Below are 21,028 nucleotides of genomic sequence, written 5' to 3'. Positions count from 1 at the left end.
CCTTTTATCCAGTCAGGCAACAAACAGTTGCTTTTCCCTATTGTCGTGGTTTAAACCCAACCACAAACCTCATTCACTCCCTCCCCCCACTTCTTGCCCTCCCCCTGCTCCTGGAGGGACGGAGAGGAGAATCGAAAAGAATGCAACTCCCACGGGTTGAGATAAGAACAGATTAGTAACTAAGGTATAACATAGATCACTACTGCTACCACCAATAATAATAGTGCTAAAGGAAATAACAAGAGGAAAGAATACAACATCTCAGCACCAGCTGACTGATAACTCGCCCCACTCCCCCCAGCCAAGCACCGACCAATACCTCATCCAACCCTGCAGTCCCAGCCCTTACGGGTAACTCCCCGTTACCCCCTGGGCATGACGTGCTGTGGTATGGAATACCTCTTTGGCTAGTTTGGGTCAGGTGTCCTGTCTCTGCTTCCTCCCGGCCTCCCCTCCTCCCTGGCAGAGCAGGAGGCTCAGAAAGTCCTTGGCCAGACCAAACATTCGAGCAGCAACTGAAAACATCAGCGTTATCAGCACTGTTCCCAGGCCAAAAGATCAAAGCACAGCACTGTACTAGCTCCTAAGAAGGAGAAAACTGACTGCTGCTGCTCAAACCAGGACACCTATGTTCTTATTTACCTCAAGAGCTGCAGAACGGTAAGTAGCAGCATGTTTTGTCCATAAGCATCAAAACCAGATGATACTCCTTGATAATATACTGCAGTGTGCATGTGGCCTATTTTCAACAGGACTAACTTCTCCTCTTGCAGGAGTAAGTATAAAAAGGGTTTTTTTTGTTGGTTTTATTTAAAATATGGGTCTATTTTTGTAGGACTTCTTGCTAACAGGATTTGCTCCTCTTGAGAACTTCCACGACTCGTGGGTTGAACAAGACAGCATCAGTTCAGACACACGCAACTTTTCCCCGTGGTACATGGTAGCTGAAAATTAAGATACTGCATAGGCATTTGGGAACCCCAGTGTCCTAACAAACCTGAAATGCAAACTGTTTGCAGTAGTACAGGGTGAGAAGTCAGGTAAAGAAGCCTTTCTCAGGCTTTCCTGATTATCTACCATTGTGCATAGTTCCAAAACTATGTACAGAACATTACCTCAGGGAACCCAAAAATTACAGTACAAAAATCTGTACAAACGAGACAAGCTTCATTTAGGCCTCTTAACTTCACCGTCTCCCAGTTTCATGAATTAGCATCTGAGGAACCCCACAACCACCTTGAGCTCACCGGTCTTTCAAAGAGCACAAGGCATCTGGGCTTCTCGTAGGTTGAGATCTGTACATGCAGACTCCTGGTAGAACAAAACCACATTTTGTGTCCATAAGAGTTTTTTAGCTTGGCAAGACTGGATTTTAAGGAGATTTTTGCCAAGAATATGTCGTATCTTTTAAGACCCTGCAGTTCAGAAGATAATGCAGCTTTCACAGGAAGCAGAGCCTGAATTCCCCAGTGCTGTGAATTAGGCAATATTCACCATCCACAGCTGTGAGATCATTCGCTGAGAATATCCACTGGTATTTTTGAGACTGAAAGACCACATATCATCTTGACTTACAGCTGAAGCATTTCACACAGCCATCCTCCACAAACTAAATGCAGTCTTCTCAAGACAAGCTACAAAGACCATCAGTAATCCTGCAGAACACTGCGGGTGTTAATACAGAGCTTCACCTACTCCAGTGAGATACTCTGTGTTTGGAGGTCACCCATGCATATTCCAAGCCCAGCAGAGGTATCCCTCAGCCAATATTAAGAGGAAACAGGGAGCCCCTCAAAGGATCACCCTGCAAACCACTAACACACATGTCAGAGCTTCACAAGTTAACAGCTATCAGCTGACAACTGGACATCTTAGATGTTTAACCTGCAAGTTTGCCAGCCTGCTTCCTATACAAGCACAGGTACGATCTCATCAGTAACACAAGACAAAGATCCCTTTATTCTTTAAGAGTACTCCTGGCATTAAGACACTCACACATTAACATGAAATACTGCGACCAACTTTGAGTAGGAAGAACTTTTCATCAGAGGTCATACACACAAATTCAAGCCCACTGACAAAATCAATTTTGTTTTTCTTTAATTCTCTTTTAAGGACTCCTCAGTAAAACAGATTTTCTACAGTCTCTGAACTACAAACCACAGGTCTGTTGCTTTCTCTTCTCCCTCATGGGAAGAACAGCAGAGCAAAGTCGGCAGCAACTTGCCAGACTGAGACTGTCATTCTATACCTACATACCACAACTGCAGCCTAATACCACAGCACTTTTAAAGTCCCCAAACTAGCACTACTACATGGTTATAAGGTCTCCCCAGAGCCTTCTCTTCTCCAGGCTGAAGCCCGGCATAAGTTGCCTTTCAGGTTTCAGAAGAACTGTACATCCATCTTTGTTCCTATGTGCTGAAATTCCGATTTTAAGCACTACAAGAAAAAGGTTTTGCTGCTGTTCTGAATATTATTACATCATCCCCTAATTACAGTAATTACATCCATTACTTCAGGAACAGTAAGTATTTTCACTTTAAATCTAGGCAACAGTCCACCTCCACCATTTATTTATTTCATGTGTAGCAGAAACAGTAAGGAGCTGCAGAACACCAAAATGAAACTTTTGAGATAAGGACTTAAGAATGACAAAGCTCCTAAATCAAGACTATCTCCAGGCTTATGGAATAAAAAGACTCATCATTTCTAGAGTTTTACCTGTTAGAAACTGCCACCTTTTCTTAAGCACTACATAACTTATCTAATATAATGAAATATAGGAAAGGGAAATTTGTACCAAACGGTTAAATGACTTAAATATATTTCACTTTGAGCAGAAGAATCTTTGCTCACAAAGACTGAAAGATGTACCATGCTTAATGATGTATTCAAAAGCCGCCACTCTCACTAGGCAATACATCCGAAAAGCCTTTTTAACAAGTGACACGTAGAAAGCCTTGCTCAGCAGGCTGTCTTCCTATACATAGATGCCATTAAGAACAGAAGAGATGGTTGCAAAAGGACAGGAGAACAGAACACAAAATACAACAGCCTGACCTTACAAACCCCATTAGCTCTACTTTAGAATGTGCAGTACCTCCACAACACCATTTAGAGGAATTGAGATCATACCGAGTTAAACACTAAATAGCATTCAGTATCAGACATATGACTGATATATAATGACATTACTCTTTCTTGATGAAGAAAACCTTACTGCAGTTCCAGTAGCAGGCTTTGACAGTAAAGCAGACTTGAGAACTTTACGGTCCACCTTCCACCTTGACACACTGTTCAATAGCCAGCACAACCCAAGTGCTATTTACAGGGATATGCTTTACATCATCAAAACAATCCAGGTTAAACGTTGTCTATCCGCAAGTAGGGAATGAAAGGGGTGGGTGCTTAGAATAAGGTTACAACTCAACACCATCAAGAATTACCTGCCAGTGCAGCCAAAATGATTACATCAAACCAGTGTGCACTTGAGGGAATGGATACCTTAGGGTGGTGAGGCACTGGAATCGGTTGCCCAGGGCAGTTGTGAGTGCTCCATCCCTGGCAGTGTTCAAGGCCAGGTTGGTTGAAGCCTTGGGTGGCATGGTTTAGTGTGAGGTGTCCCTGCCCATGGCAGGGGGGCTGGAACTAGATGATCTTCAGGTCCTTTCCAACCCTAACTATTCTATGATTCTATGATTCTATAAATGACAGGCTCAAGACCTTGAGTGACTCATCAGTTCATTCAAGACAATCACAGAACAACTTCTCAAACCAAAATAACTATGCAGTTACACAGAGCAGTAAGTCTACGGAAAAGCACAACATGCAAGAAGCCCATTCTGATCACTGTGCAGTTGTTAGCAGCCATTCCTCAAAGCAGTCATCTGCATGTGTTTGTCAGAGCAGCACTTCAGTTTCATCTAAGCTGCATGCAAAGCGTAATACACACAAGCTGGCACATCCTAACACATGTGAAGAACAATCTTCCTCTACTTAGTCAAATCTTATGCGTTTGCCTCACTGAAGTTACTGATGTAGTTGGGGTCTAGACGTTTACGTGTAGTAGTAGTGTGTTAAGTTATACTTATCTTGTTAGGAACAGGCAGTAGCATCTCAAATAAGAAAACATTTGCTGGACACATTAGGAAAAGCAGACGTGACGCAAAGCAAAGCCAGATACATTCTGCTGTAGTGATCTGTAGCGCAGTGAACTCGCAAGACTTTGAAATTCTCAAACACAGTATTAATGAAACATCAAAAGCAAAGACAAAACACACCAGGGAACTGAGCAAAGAGAAAGCTGGATTTGATAAAACAGGCTCAATCAGAAGACAAGAGATGACAATTTTTATGGACCTGCAGTACAAAGACAAGTCAGTCCACAAGAACAAAGTCTAGACAGGTTATCAACACCACCCTGCAGCTCAAAACTAGACCTGCACTGCCACTGTGATGTTAACACAGGACACCAGGAAGAAAAGCACTTCAGAGAATGAGATGTTGAAACAGAAGTTAGCATGATTCCTGAACACTGCAAAGCAGTTAGATCTTAAGCACTGATTTTTTCCCTAACCATTAAGTTTTTATCCATTTCCACCACCCATGAGTTGTGTGAGGATCTTTTCCAAGTACAGCTGTAGCAGTTACATTTGTTTAACACTAGGACCTTCTTCCCTCACAGCTCTAGCAATGAAAATGGTAAATACTGCAGAAACTGGTAGCGGGTTTCTAGTCAAGTATACTCTTCAAGTCAGACCATGAAATGTGAAGATTAAGTGAGAAATAGGAGAGAACTGGAGTTACTCAGATCATTTCCTTAATAACAGAAAAGTGATGTGTTACAAATGAATAAGAGAAGCTGCATAGTTGGGTCATTACAGAGCATGAGCTATATTTCTAAATAAGCGAACTTCTTCAGCTTTATCTATTCTAAAACATGTTTACAGGTATCATGCTGCTTCTCCACAAAGATGCTAAGATGTAGCCCTAAAGAGACTCCTTCGGCCCCAAATTTCTCCTCTTTCCTGCTTGTCCTGCCTACTGCTGCTGTTTGAAAAAAGGAAGAGATCAGCAACATACTTACACAATGAACCAGCCGCGCTCCGTCCTCTTTTTGACCTTTCTTGATTAGCTTTTTCAGAAGCCAAAGAAGCTCTGGTTTGAATATTTCTTTTTACAGGGTTCTGCTGTGATTCTGCAGCCTTCTCCACTCCATGAAAGTATTTCATGTGATAATGCAATAACTTGGCTTTGCGGAAGGATTTTGAACAGTCCAAGAACTTGCATCTAAACTTGTGATCTTGATCAAGAGTTGCAGGTTTTTTTGATGCAAGAAAATCTGTTCTCCTACAAGGTTTTGTTACTGTAAGAACAAAACAGATAAATTCCCCCATGCATTTGCTATATTTATCAAATGGTTTCCTAAACTTAAAACATCAAAAAAAAAAAAGGTTAAGAAATGGGCATGCATTAAAACATGTTAGCCACAAAATGCTAAAAATGAAGTTTTAATGCTGTATCTGCCTTTAAGTTCAGTAGCTCTGAAGGGAAAACTCTGCCCTACTGTGCTCTTAAAAACTGTTACAACAGCAGTGCTTTTATCAATGAGTTACTGTTAGCAAATGGTATTTTGCTTCCATGAGTCCCTTACCCAACTGCTAATGTCACTGTAATACAGCACTAACACAGATATGAAACTGAATTACACAGAGATTGCACCTTTAGTCAGAATGCTGAAGGTTATGTCCTATCAAGCATTTATTTAATTGTTTATAACTGTTCACATCTTTGGTGAAAGCACTTTCTAAGGAAAACAGTTCTGTCTCTTTGTTCACAAGTATTCTGCTTTCCTTCTCCTACCACCAAAGTCTGGGTACTCCCAAGAACAATGGAAGCAGTATGTCACAACTGCGTTTCTCAAGTAAAACTGAAGTTTATTGCAATTTTCAAGCAGCAACTGAAGACTAAAACTGAGGAATAGGAAAATGATGAGCTACAACTGGTTTCTCGAAAGCAAGCAAGCTGAAGAACACTTTCAGGTGCCTGGTGTACTGAGCACTGCTGTGTCAGCCAGGCCCATACCTAAAACGTGACCTGGCGAAATCTTACTTCTTTTCCAGCATTTCAGAAACTTTTCATTAATGCTTTTGCCAAGAAATACATAAAAAACCCCACTTTGAACTACATCAGATTGCTGTCACCAGTATCTGGGCCTAATACAACAGAGGAGAGGTAGCCATTTGGAAACACACAAATATACAGAGACCCAGGCAATCATCCATCACTAATACACACAGCAAAGAATCCCTTCACCAACTACAGACAATGGAAAGGAGGTGTCATTTCTTACAAAACGGCTTTCAAGTACAAGTTTTCCATTTGTTTTGCCAGTACTCAAATTTTATTTCCATATTGACAAGTATTTTCAGGCTTTGAGGACTGCTTAAAGCTAAAACCCAAACTGAGCAACAGTGATGCAAAACTGAAGGTATGTGGCACATGAATTAAGACATTCTATCAGAAACATTTGCAAAGAAGGAACACAAAAGGACCCAGAAACATCACAAACAAGAGTAAGTGAAGAGGAAGACTTTCCACAAGTGCACATGTGCAGGAATGCATTGAATGGGAGTACTAAAGGTAACGTCAACACGATCTTGGTGTTAAGAACAGCACAGCTTGGTCAGAAGTCTTCAGCATGCAGCAACAAAAATGGTGTTACTGAGGTGCATACTTAAAGGTTAAATTAGAGGGAAGAAAGAGCATCCTAGACAGCGGTATCTGAAGCACACTCAGCTTTTAAGTACTGTGTTATGACAACGAAACAACACTTGAAGTCATTCCTAGAGAAAAAAACAAGCAATGCTACTGTGGAGGCTGATGTACAGGGAAGGATTAACAAGTCATATGCACTGACTGGTTAAAAGAGAACATTCAGTTAATTTTGAGAAGAAAACAGTAAAAATGAAGACACTGCTCTTGGGTGTTTCACAAAGGTAACAACAAGGTGAAAGACATTTTGGCACAGCCATATTAAGAACATGCTGACAGGGATGCTGCCTCAAGCAGTTATGGTAAAAAGACTGCAACAAAGCCAGACAACACGACCACATTTGCTGAATGACAAAGTCTGCCAATACCAAAATTGAAACACGTTGTATACCATCAAAAGTTGCATTTATGAAGAATGAGAAAGTGTTTCAGGAATGGTCAAGTGAAGTGGCCCGGGGGTTTACTGAAGGCAATTGCAGAAGGTTCTCCTGCCCATAAAGCTAAAAACCAAGATTCAGGACAGTGAGAAAGAACTTGTTTCTATTTAATAACTAACATGAAGACTGGAAAAGACTGGAAAACTTCACTGCAACAGAATTGGGTAATGGGGTCCAAAGACCTTTTAGCCAAAAAATATGAGAAAGATGACAAGGAAACCCATTACAGCATCACACAACTATTGTGAGACCCTGTATCAGAACAAGTCCCCTCCATTGAGATGGACAAATTCCAGAGAAGATACAGGGAATGGCTTCTAACTGATGAGCTACAAGCTGGAAGAAGAGCACAAGATCACCTTAGCTGAAGTTTAGAAACAGAGGTAACAATATATGGGGTAGAGGGAAGCAAAGCAGACAAAAGCTTATTGCAACATACAAAAGCATCTATTCAGAGCAACAAAAATACAATCCCACAGTCTGAAGCAAAGCTTTAGTTATTACCATCACCACACATTTGAGGGCATCTTCCTCCTTCACAAGCAGCACAGCAGGAAGCTCCAAGGAGAGGCTCTGAAGAGCCTGTGCTCCCAGCCAGTGCTCTGAGCCCAACTCACAACACCAACATCCAAAGGGGGGAACTTCCACCCCTGCACATGTACGTAATTTTTGCTCACAACACATGGTACTAAAACTGGTTTCTGTAGGGAGAAAATTTTGCAGATTTTCAGTCACTTGCCTTCCAGAGGAGCTTGGTGGGTGTCTTCTCCGAGTGTAAAGTTAATGACAGACCTACCACCTCTTCTTTCTTCCATGTTTATAACCCAAATGAAAACTCCCCACTTGCCATTCAATTAGGCATTACAATATTGAGTACAAAGACTCAAGGTCAAACAAGCAAAGGAGAAAAAAACCCCCATCTCTTCTGTGTTCAAAGAAGCTTCTTGCTTCTCATCGTGCTGTACTAGCAAGGTTTAAGCTACAACCATGACAAGCAGTAAGTTTACAGTAAACTGTCATCATGTGAAGCTTTGGAATCCACAAGAGACCTCCACACACAGACAAGCTCAACCTATGTTAGAAAACAGATGTCCTTACAGGAGGCATGTTTTCATGGTACTTGATCACTAACCCCAAAGCTTTGTGATTACACACAAGTAAAACCATCCTTATTTTTGAGAATATTCCATGATGACTTCTGGATTATTTTACAAAGGCAATGGCAACAGATGCTTTCTTAACACAGCATTAACTGCTTAGAAGAACATCTGCCATCATTAACACAGTTTTTCTATGCTGTTAATACAGTGTGTTCTTTCAGAAAACCCAAGATTTACCCTTCCCCAAATTCTCAGACCTTATCAAAGCTGTACTTTGTCGATCTGCAGCTCAATGAGTACCTTCAAAAGCTTACACAAAGATAAGCATTGTCTTAAAAATACTACGCTTCAAGCTGAAAATCTGCTGGAATTTACAAAACAAAAGGCTAAATGCCTGTCAACTAGAACAACCTCGCTTTAAGAAATGCAGTGAGTTTATCATGAAAGGTCACTGAAGTTTTATATCATGCTGGTTTTCTACATAAAGCATACCCAAAAGGTGACTCTTCACTGCAGTGGAGAGCTTTGCTGTATCTTCTCTTCTATTAAACAGCTTGTCTAAAAGGGAGTATTTTCAGACACAATATTCTTTCAATCTTCAGAATGGCTACAATCTCCTGCATCTCTTTACAAGAGCTGTCTCTAAGGCGCAAGTCCTGCACACTTCATCTCAAAACAGTTCAGTTCACTGTACCTGCTTGGAGTCAGACCTGTACCTGCACACCTCACATGCCGACAGCTTGAGTCACAACAGCCACCAACCACTCTTTCTGCTTGCCTGAAGCACAAGATTCCAACTGAGTCAACAATCATGTACTCGGAGCTAACATAGAGAGTAATGGCATTTCCTTGCTATTGGGAGAGATTAACGTTCTGCTCAGGAATAACCACCCAACAGTGGTTCTGCCTTCATGACCCAAAACAAGCTACAGCCCATCAGTTAAAAAAAGGTAAACCCAGAAGTACTTTACAGGCTGACACGGGCACAGCAGCCTGGCTAGCAAAAAGCTACTGCAGCCACTCTGTATCTTCTGAACTCACTGCCAGAACACAGGGAAGGAAAGGCATAGCCCAAACACACACCAACTGAAAAGGCTCTGAACATACCATAGTTAAAATACAGGACGATATTTCATCAGCCTGCTTAGAAAGGACAGGCAAGATCAAAATAGCTCCAAGCTGTAAATATGAGAAGACCATTCCATCCAACCTAAGCAAAGGAGAAGAGGCAAATTCCCTCCTGCATAGAAGGTACACTTCAATGGCAAAGAGAGAGGGTGTTTTATTTGTACAACTACACAAGATGGGGTGAAAGCATGTGCAAAGCAGTAGGGCAAATCTGAAATAACCAAACGCCATGATGACAGCTCAGCAATGCTGAGCAACTGGAAACCCCTCTAAATGTGCTGCTCCACTTAAAACTAAGCTTCTTTGATAAAGCATAAACCAGGGAGTTTGTAGTTCAGGTTTCCCCAGTTAGCTGCAGATACAAGTGTTGAAGTTACAAGGAATAATCACAGGACAGCACTATGTTTTGGCATCGTTACTATCTGTATAGGAAATTTTAATTAGAAAAAGCAAAGTAAGTACACACCCCAGCTAAGGGAAGGCAGAATTCTATACATTAGTAAGTCAGATACTGCAGTGATTGAACCATTTCATAAATTTGCACTAAAACCTCTGAACAGCCTAAGGGTTAAGTATAACAGAAGCTGAAACACGAGGATATAGAAATACACAACCAGGACTACTAAACATTAATGCTTCCACATACGTGCAGCACAGAAATGACAGAAGAACCTGCTCTTTTAAGATGTTAGTCCAACTTAATCCAGAATGACAAACATTGAATTATAACCTGAAAACAAGCATTTGTTAATTTTATCATTCACATGCTAAAAATATTCCACCCATTTAAAAACAGTGATTTCCACTTTTTGAAAGATCACTGTCAAACTGCAGAGCTTAAGATCAAAACTGAGTTCATAGGGAAGAAAACTAAGCACTTTCCCCCATGGTTACCATTGCAGTAATGCACATTTTTGTTAGTGACACTTGTACGAGCACAAAACACCTGGCAGCAGCTGCCTTAAGAAATGCATCAATACTAGATATGAAATCAAAATTTGAACCTGGAGCAGCAGAAGGTTCTTGAGTTACAGTTACAGAGGAAGACTCGGTGTCTTCAACCTTCTCTTCCTGTAAACTGGCATCTGTGCTGGGTGCTGTGGTATGTGATGTGTTTCCAGGAGATCCTTGTTCACTGAAACTTTGGTCAGATTCAACAGGAATTTCTAACTGGACTAGAATGGAAGAGAAACGTTTCACTGAGTAAAATACACACAAAGGCATATTACGGAACGCTGATGTATGTGTTCATCACACTACAGTGGAGACAAACAGCCATCCACGCTCAGATGCTTGCTGTTGTATTAACACAAAATAAGTTTTAACAGCACAGCTACTTGTAGCAACCCTCTAAATTTAGAGCTCCTTAGAAACACACAGGCTAACTCTTTATGGCCCAAAAAGGGACAGGTCTCCTCAAACCATTATCAGAGCTCCCCCTGAAAGGGAAAGGCAGTGAAGCACTGGGCATCTCCACCCAGTCTAAGAATAAAAACATCCTGTTTGAGGTGGAACAAGAGGATTAAACTGTAAGCTTAGCATTTGGGTTACTGCTTCAGTCTCAAAGTGTGAAAACTTTGTAATTGCCTCATTTTCACAAGCATAACCTGCATCCTCAAAAAAACCCCAAAAACCACCACCACAAAACAAACTACCACATTTCCTTTAAGTTATTTTACAGCCTATGGAGCTCTCCTTTTGCAAGGCCAGTTATCCCTCTACTGGAAGAGCTCCCACCATGCAAGGGGAATACTAGGGTTACTGATGGGAGAGGGAATCAAAAGCAAAAGGCAATCAGCGCTGCACAGAAAGATATAAACTTGAATTTTCTCTGCACTGCTGATGTAACCAGGTTTCACTTGCAGCTAAAGAGCCTGCAGAATACACAAGTAAAAATATCATGCTTGCAACTAGATGACTGCCACCACCAGAGTGTAGCAGGAAGCTGCTTACCCTTCTCAGGCTCCTTTTGGTCAGACACTGCATCTTTCCAAGGCTGAATTTCTGTTGAAGTTGTGACATGATCTGTATTTAAAATTTCTTGGCTAATACCAGATGAGAGTCTTGAAGATCGTCTCCTGATCTGGTCTTTTTCAGGGTTATCTGAAGAGCTCTTCAATTTATCCTGAGCTGGAACAGACAGATGTCATGGTACCATGCAGTTACAGGATTACTAAATAGCTCACAAGCAAACTTTAAAGATCTTCCAGTGGCAGTCTGAAAATGTATTTAAGGACTGAGGATAACAGCAAAGTTAACCAGCCCTGGTGATCAGACCTCTCTGTAAAAGCTACAATCATATTAACAGTTATGTTACAGGTCCCTCAACTTTTCTTTTAGAAACGGATCTGAAGTAAGAATACAGATCAGTATCTTACTGGTAAAACGTTGCTTTAAACAGCAACTGTCCCACTGACATTAGTAATACCAGAAGTTAGATGGGACAATTCAGGCAAAAACCAACTTTGACTCTGTGCACACTGAAGTTTTAACATTTGTGGACCTAAGAAAGGAAAAGACAGCTTTCCTCAGGTCTTCAACACTAATATAATTGTCTTTCCTCATCAACACACTCAAGTTCAACATCACTACACAGTATACCAAGATAAAGTAAAAGCTATTAGACTGCACTGATGTGGAATTTTACCTAGCATTAAAGTTTCTTTGCTAAGCAATGTGGTAAACCCTCCATCTAGTAATTAAAGTTTCTGTAACTAGAAAAAGGCTTTTATAATCTTGTATGTATTGCAATATAATCGCTGCCTCTCCTTCTGCATCAAGACTCACAGCTTGTGGCTCCTTTATACGAACCCAGCTTCCAAAACTTAGGAGGAAATTCGGGCACAATGATGCTGCATACAAATGACCAGTGGAAGAAGAACATCATCACGCATTTCAGCCATTGCATGTATCACAGTTCAAGGTCAGTGCTACAGACTTTTCCCCACCCCATTTAAGCTTCTTGTATGTACAAATACCGTGAGAGCTGGACACCAAAAAATACTCACACAAATTCTTTTCAATCCTGGGGCGTTTTGATGGAATTTCACCTCCTTTAGGTATTTTCCGACGTCTTAACTCCAAAGTGATGGGCTGCAACGTCTGAGAACTTTGCTCTACATATTTAGATAGAGAACAAAAATGGACTGGATGTGAAGCTGTGAATCTGTAAAACAAATTCCCAAGCCTGACAGCTTACAATACTGGACTTGCATAAAGAGTTTCACCTGGCTTTCCAAAGTCTACGTATTAGCATTTAATCCTACTGTAGACATGGTTTGTAATATATGAAGATTATTTGTATAAATGTAATCTCTGACCAAACCACTGAAGCTCTAAACCTGCCAGACAAGGATGCTCTCAGCTGCCCTAACCAAGCCTGAACAAAGATGAGTTTAAACATTTCTGTGAGTTTCTACAGACCGAGGCTGTGAAAGAGCATGACACTTCTTGTTCCTTTAGGTAAGTTTACAAGGGTTCTGTTGTATGGCCTAAACATCTCCGTTTAGATACATACCCGTTGGAGGAGTTACTGGCGGTCTTCCACGTTTTCGTTTAGTTTCCTTCACGTTTTCTTGTGGACTCTTTACGTTGTCATTCTCTGGCTTCTTCTCAATTTGTGTATCTATTGAATATTCCATATCATTCTCTGATATATTCTCCTTATCTTCTTTTCCATTCTTAGATATATTCTTTTCCGAGACCTTGCCTTTTTCTGAAATGCCTATCAATTTTCCTTCTTTATCAGGTTGCTTAACTCTTTTCTCAGTCTTTAATGTCTTTTCATCCTTGTCTTTCTTTGCATTACCTGTTGCTTTCCTCTGTTCTTTAAATTTCTCCTGCTTTTCAGGAGATGATGGAATTTCATTACCTCTTTCCTTAGGCTTAGCATTACCCACAATATTCTAGAATAAAGAGAACAACATATGAAAATTAACTTACTGCAATCTCAAAATCCTCCCTCACCACTGCAATTGCATCCTTGTCCAATTTTTCAGAGGACAAGATTTACTGTAAACCACAGATTAAAATTCAGAGGCACTTGAACTGCTCAAGGACCCATGCAGCTTTCACAGGACACTGCAAGAGATTCAATCTTTTCACAACTCAACGGCAAAGAGATCTGCTGTTCCTTTGTCGTCATGTGCCTCAGGTTTCATCAGTTGTGCTGCTCACAGAACCATCCAATTTGAAGCAGGTATGTGGTATTGGAACACTTGTGAACCATCTCAATCAAATTATTCTCAAGAAACTAAACCACAAATACAGTATGTCTGAATTGTCCCTTGATATTCCTGAACTCTTAAAAGCTGTGTGTCCTTGCATAAGTACATTCACAGTGAAGTCATCAGCATTTACCATGACCGTTCAATATAGCATGCTACACCCTCTACACAGGAACAGAGAAACACTAACATTAAAGAACAAACAGCTTATATTGCTGCCTTTAGAAATCAGGTGGTGTGGGGCTCTCTCCTACTGATGAACAGGAACAAGACACTTTCCATTCCCTGCCAGCATGCTGCTGTATCTGTACTGTACCTGAATCCATACCTTAGTAACTTACACTCACCACTGAATCTTGAGCTCTGCAGTGGCTCAAGTATTTTCAAGCTTTATTTCTGGTTGTGTAACCAGAGCTCAATGGGAAATTCTCTCTTTATGTTTTTTATGCTGAAGGAGAGAATGAAATGTTTTAAAATAAAATTTATCTCTTGGGTTAAGAGAAATCTTCCCAGTCGTTAAATGAAGAAAACAAAGTCCTTTCAGGACCTACGCAAAGCTATACAGAAACATGAGACTCCCTAAAGGAGAGAGGAAAGACAAAATATTTGCACAATAGTTCTTAAGATTCTTCAACTTCATACAGTTAAGGTCAAATATGGTAGAATTATTTCTCAACCAGGCACGATATTCAATTCAACTCAGAATATTCCAGTAGCAAGCACACAATACTTACCTGATCTTTGGAAATAGCTTTGACATGAATGTTTTTGACAGTCTGAACTACACCATCATAAAACTTCACAGTGTATGTACCTAAAATTTGAAAACAAGAGCTTGAAGATCAGAAGTTACTTAACAGAGCATTTGCTAACAGTTCCAATACTCTAGCTGTATCTTTAGTTATAGATAAAAGCTGCCTTATCTGTGTTGTTAGAAACTTCAACAGCAGAGGTCTTATCACAGGCCAGGTAAGGACAAAACTGACATTACTAAAAATCCAATTCTAGTAAGCATAAAGATGCATGTCTAAACTTAGCATTGCTCCTTTGATACACCTGCCTCACAAATAGCTTTGGGGGGAATGCTCCAACAGATAATTACACAGACTTCTTCTTAATCTCAAAATATACAATCTAAAGAAAGCACAGCACAAGACCAAGTCCTTCGTGATTCCTTACTGATATTAAAAAAGAAGGATGAGGAGAAGCATGACTGTGATGGTTTTTCCATTCGTAAAGGCGTTTTGCAGCTCTGACACCAGTTTTACTGCAATTGCATGCATCTCTTGACAATAAACTCCAGAAGAAACAGCTTTTCCCAAATATATACTTCAAGCAATTACTGACCCAGCAGAAAGTTCTTTTATGTCATAAAACAAATGAGAGGTTAGGTTAAAAAAACTTGATGGCAGGCTAAAAACAACTGAAAATAAAGCTTTTCACAGCAGTTTTCTGTCTGCTGTACACTCTCCACCTTCACAAAAGGTTAGAGTACAATCAGAAATGCATTACTAACAAGCATGACAAAACAAGAAGTGACTCCTTACCATCTTTGTTAACAGAAGTAACTTTGGCTGGATAGAAGCGACAATCAGACCAGCATGCCAACACCTGATCATTTATTTGAAATCCCTACAAGACAGAAGTGTTTTCATCTGAGAATTACTGAAACCTGTAACTTCATTAAAAAATCTAAATTGTTTTCCGATACTTAGAATAGATCGTAAAACTCAGAGCAAGCAACACAGCAACAGTGAAGCATTTTAATGGTCATAATTCATATAACTGCATATTAAATTGTTACACACTCAAATGTCCTCTATTTTCTACTTACTGCACAACCTTCTTCTTCCTGTAATCCTTCTTTTCTTAACTGTATTTTCTCTAAGGGACGCAAATAAGGGCTGTCCCAACAAAACCATTCATCGTATCTATGGTTCCAGCGTTTGAAATGGATAAGCACTTTTCCTTCTTCATAATCAATTTCTTCAATGTGAGCTGGATACCTGGTCAAAAGGTAGATTAAAATATTCCAGTTAAGAATAAGATAAGTGGCCTCAGGTACTTAACTACAGCACAAAACATTATACAGATGGAGCCTTCTGCATGATCAAAAGCAAAATATCTGAAGATCTGCTTCATCAGGTGCTATGGGGAGCAGAGTAACTACACTTAACCTTTAGTTTCTACTATCTTATTTGATTTATAACTTGTATAAGCAATAAAGATACTACAAAAAGGTTAAGTTCAGCACACAGCAAATCCCAAAGTGAACAGCCAAAGCAAATACTGGCTGCAGGAAGAGGAGACAAATGAGTTCCTTAGTCTGGGATGGAAAAAGTATAACTAAAATCAGGAAACCCTTCCCTACACCTAGAAATTCCACATATTAGAAAAAAAAATATAGCTCCAGCTCCCTCTTACCAAGGATAACACCTGAAATACACTCACTTCTCTGAGATATCCATCAAGAGGCACCATGAATCATCTTCCCAGTGTAACTGCAAAAGCTCAGCAGGCACATTAAAGCTCATTTAAGTTTTATATTCTCAAAGTTAAACTTCATCTGCAAAGTCCTGGGAATTTTAAATAAAAATGCCTCAGTATTTTACAAATACCGGAATCTGAGATGCTTTAGGTCAAGCTGTTTCTAATCAGGAAGACCTTAAAAACTCTGCATTTCTTTAATTGCATTGGTAATTTCTTGACTTCAGCGAGTATTTCAGAATCATAGCATATTTCACTATCCCAACTGAAGGCAACATCCCAAGTATTGATGTTTCCCCCTCTGCAATAGTAGTGCCAGGAGAAAATCTTCTTGTCAGTGTTTTCAGCTATTTGTGGAGGAAAGGCAATGCCCCTGAAGAAAAAACCAAAACCAAACAACAAACAAATCCACAAGAATTCTTTACCTGATGAATCACATTTAAAAGGTAGCACAAGCGGTAGTAGAAAGAAATGGCATCTCAACAGGATCAAGCCTGATGCTAAAAATAAAACCCGGACATGCAGGAATTAAGATTTAAGGCAGCACAGGCTAGCATTCTACAATCCTCCGAGGACGAAAAGCCACCTAAAACTGAAATTCTTCAGCCAATCTGGTATGTCCAGTCAGGATGCGTCCAAAAAGACTACAAACAGGCCACATCAGAGACTAATGCCTGCCTTAACACTCGCTGCCACATGCCTCAAGGTATGCCATTAGTTCATTCCAATATATTATCAAAAACACATGCAGCAAAGGCTGTGGAAGAGAGGAAGACAAATGGGAGATACTTAGGGCAGGGACATCTCTAACTGGTTACCAGATTCCCAGGAATGAAATAACTTCCTTTGTGTGACAGCCAACGTATTTCACACTTAGGTAATCCCAGGGACTACCCTGCACAGGTTCACAGTGGGGGAACAGTCACAGTCTTTTTACATGTAACAACATAGTTCTATTATAGTATATTCTTAGATATCTCAGTAACTGTCTATCACAAAGTAGAGGTAATGAACAAAAGTCAGTATCCAGTGCAGCACAAAGTCCTGCATGAACAATTAACCCCATGGGACTGACAAGACAACCCTTAACAGGGTAGAGCACAGTACTCCAACATACTAATCTTCTTCTCAGTATCCAAGAGCCTCAACCAGAAGTCTCTTAAAATCCATTTTAGTCACACAGAATGAACTTGAAGAGGTGTCATTACAACAGGTAATACAACAAGTGCCATCATCTACTGCAGGCATTCAGTGCAGCCACCCTCTTTTCAGTAAGAGAGGATGCCTGCAGTTAGTCAGCTCTGAGGAGTTCAAAAGATTCAATGCAAAATCCAACTCAATTCAAGCAGGACAGCATGTGCACGTACATCATCACAGCTAGATCTCTGGGATCTCTCCATTTAGGGCTGCACCACAAGAGCAGTCCCACAGCTCCATCCTCTGAACTTCACCGCTGCGTACCAAACAGACCTTTCAGCATGCACAGAGGCACTGCCTGATGGCCAGAGCACCCCAAGGTCAACAGACATCACCACAAGGCTTTCATGACAGCTTTGCTGCATCAACCAAGTCCTGAGAACTAAGCCAAGCACCAAAAGTACTCAGCGTACTCACTGGAGTTTGAGCCTAAGAGGTGACAAACAACTGTACCAGGAACTGAAGCGCACTTCCAGAACATTATGGTTCCAGAGTAAACACAAATCAGTCAGAGCTCTAAAGATACAAAATTCGCTTAGCCCTTTGGCAAGGAGAAGACTCTGCACTGACCACTCTGCTGGCATACACATTTCTTCTTCCTCTTCAACAGGGTTGGCATCACAAACAAACACCCTCAAAGTCCTGAACTAGCATTTCAGGGTGCAAGCCACTGCTATGAAAGGCAGGTAAATGGGGCTTAGAGATTAAATACTTCCCAAAGCACTACTGCCATCTGAGAAGAGAAGCAGTACTAAGCACAGAAATTAAAGCCAGCCCTTCGAGCAAACAAGAAACTTCAGCCTATGTTTAAGAGCCAACACCACAACAGAAGTACACGCAAGAAAAGTTTGGACTTCTGACAGCCTAGCACCAGAAAAATCAAGTTCCAGCAAACAAAGTTTTGTATCCATGTAAAAGGAGCACACTGGTGCCAGAGTGGTCCTGTTCATACAGTGGCAGGTGAAAGGAGCAGGAGAAGTAAGTCGCCTGTCCTCTACAAATCCACACCTGGGGAGGTGTCAACCCATCAACACTGATAATGCTAAGAGAAAACAGACCCCCCAGCTCTTAACAGTTTTGGTTCACAAACCCTGAAAACACAAACACACACACACACACACACACACACACACACACACACACACACACACAGAGATAACCAGCCAAGCAAACACAGACTTTCTGAATCAGGTTTCAAAAGCTTGGCATGCAAAAGAAAGCTTTCAGAACGGGAGAGTTAATAACTAAGATGGCGAGATCAAGGAGTTACAATATGCTGAGCATAAGACAGGTAATTTAAGTTCAAGTGTTTTCAAAAACCAAACAACACAGCTTGGTTTTGGACAAGCAGTATATCCAAAATTCAAGTTTAAGCCAAGGAATACACAGGAAGTATAGCAGGTGCTGAATCTACCAAAGTTTTCCCATCTAAGAGCTGTATGCCCATACTTTGAGATACTGTTGTTACCCAAACATGTCAGAAGGATGACAGTCATGGACACAAGTTATTAGGCTTACTCAAACACAATCTATACTGAACTGCATCTTAATAAGCCTGCACCACAAACAGGCCAAGAAAACTCATTTTGGTAGGCATGACAATTTCTTTTGCTGTACAAACAAAGCTCAAGAATACAAAGATACATGCAGATTCAGACTGAAGCCCTACCTAAGGCTGGTTATGCAGGAAGGCCAACATAACATGCAAGCATGAGTTAATGCTGTACTTCACATTCTTTCCAAAAGAGCTGCTTACTTATTTTCACAATTCCAATCCCCTTGTACCTGGAAAGGGGATAAATACTCTGCATGCAATTAAGATGCTTTGGAACAAGCACACTATGTCTAAGGCAGTGCTCCATCCTTCTGGAATGCTCAAATGGTTTTCAACACCGATTTCTGTACACTTAACCCACCAGCAGGTTCCAGAGCCTGAAGTACAATCAAGTCTAACCCATATAGGCTCTTTAAAACCAAATTCCTGTATTTAAGAAGTCTTTGAATCCAGCAATTTTCACTATATGCTTCATTCCCTGTGCATTATTCAATGCTAACTTCCTACAACAATCATTTAGAAGGCTCAAAGCTAGCTCAAGTAGCTTTTAGGCCCTTTTTCCCTTCCTACTCTTCCTCACAACTAGTCTGCAAGACAGACTATAACAGACATCTCAGTTTGGAGTATGTTTCCCTACCCAATTCTTTATTCTAACTCTAACCATCCTCAAATGAGCAAAAGCCATAACAATTTCAAGCTGACTTCAAAGCCTCCAAGTTCACAACAGCAATAGGGAAGGAAGTAGCGCAGAACTACCCTGGGTATTCTGTACTGCAAAGGATTTCTCTCTCCGTAATGTCTGCTCTGCAATCTGCATATAGCACCGAACTTAGGCTGAAGTCACAAGTACCAAAGTCAAGTCCCACTGGATTTATGAGTAGCCCTATTTCCCAAACAGACACAGCACCAGTACACTTCTTTTTAAGGACTAGCACAACACATCACCATCTAGCGCCCATTACAACCACTGGTATATAAACGTTTATCAATTAACTACTTTCCTACAAACCAATGACCAGGACTCTAAATATTGTACCAATACAAAATGTTTAAGATATTAAAGACTTAGAGTTAATATAATATGAATGGTTTTAAAAAAATACCAGTTTTTTAATCTGTCACGGGCTTCCAACTGGGCTCCCACCTCAAAGTTGATCCCTCTTCTATTCGGAGGATGTTTTGTCATTTTGTAATATCAACACTGCTGATTTTATTCCCCTGAAAAATGCAATTAAATATCAATCACTAATCAAGACATACACAAAATAAGCTTAAGCACCATAATCCCCCAAAAGCTAGATGTTACGGGACCTCTGTATTTGCGATTTGCAGGAAGTTATGGGGACGATTATCTCCAACCAGGGTTCCCAAGTGACAGTGTGCAGAACCATTCCAAAAATGCGTTCCAAATGGGAGCTACTGGACCATGAAAGATTGAAGCTCAACCTTTGTCCATCGGTCCAAGTTCCAGGTCAATTAAGAACTCTGCAACCCAATGTTTATTCACAACTGAGATGGAAGTTTCATAATATCCTCTCCCCCCTCCCGGTCTGGATGAAAACAAGGAATCCCATAAACAGGAAGTGGGTAAAACCAAACACAGTAACAAGCTTTCACAGCTACCATGATAGTGAAACACTCCAGCACACTATGTCACCTCATCACTACAAATGCAATAGAGTTCAAAGATGCCAGAAATACGTAGTTTGACCAGTTTTAGAAGGCTGTCTATGCTGCCTGCATATTTACATTGCTTTCTTCCCCCTTCTCCATTTTAACCAGAAAATACTCTTCATTAAGACATGCTTTCAACAGCTAATACAGGTGGTTTAAGAAATCTTGCCAAAGTAGTTTCTCTCGAGGTACATTTACCGGAAAGCTTGATGAGGAGCTATTTTCCCCAATTTTTTGGCAGTCATTTCCCACAACCATAAGATACAAAACCCATTCCTGTAAGTCTTCAAGCTCACAAGGTCCAAAAATATGAATTGCTTTATTCTATACTGTCCTCCTTACAGTAAGACCTTGTCTTGATTCAGTTAAAGACGTACAAAATGGACACAAGTTAAATTAAAAACCCTTCTAGTCTTACACTAGAAGAATAGAGACATGCATGCACTG

At 40.5% G+C, this 21,028-nt stretch overlaps 1 protein-coding gene across 7 annotated transcripts in view; it reads right to left on the bottom strand.

The window, feature by feature from the left end:
* The window catches only part of PHF20 (PHD finger protein 20), a 51,378-nt gene that overhangs the window by 19,990 nt on the left and 10,360 nt on the right, over positions 1-21,028 (bottom strand). For 4 of the 7 annotated variants that reach the window (XM_065691192.1, XM_065691191.1, XM_065691196.1 and 1 more), the window contains 9 exons: positions 20,011-20,125; positions 15,503-15,674; positions 15,216-15,300; positions 14,403-14,482; positions 12,960-13,347; positions 12,451-12,558; positions 11,396-11,572; positions 10,447-10,617; positions 5,090-5,368 (listed from right to left, as the gene is read on the bottom strand). In XM_065691192.1, coding sequence (XP_065547264.1) covers positions 5,090-5,368; positions 10,447-10,617; positions 11,396-11,572; positions 12,451-12,558; positions 12,960-13,347; positions 14,403-14,482; positions 15,216-15,300; positions 15,503-15,674; positions 20,011-20,093 — 1,543 coding nt within the window. In that variant the 5' untranslated portion in view covers positions 20,094-20,125. Of the gene's footprint in view, positions 1-5,089; positions 5,369-10,446; positions 10,618-11,395; positions 11,573-12,450; positions 12,559-12,959; positions 13,348-14,402; positions 14,483-15,215; positions 15,301-15,502; positions 15,675-16,119; positions 16,245-20,010; positions 20,127-21,028 lie in introns of those variants that run through there. The other 3 variants (XM_065691194.1, XM_065691197.1, XM_065691198.1) reach the window with 3 other exon arrangements.

The sequence above is a fragment of the Lathamus discolor genome, chromosome 11 (assembly GCF_037157495.1).
Source record: "Lathamus discolor isolate bLatDis1 chromosome 11, bLatDis1.hap1, whole genome shotgun sequence".
Classification (NCBI taxonomy): Eukaryota; Metazoa; Chordata; class Aves; order Psittaciformes; family Psittacidae; genus Lathamus; species Lathamus discolor.
Note: the sequence above shows the minus strand (reverse complement) of the source record. Positions and strands in the feature narration are given on the sequence as shown.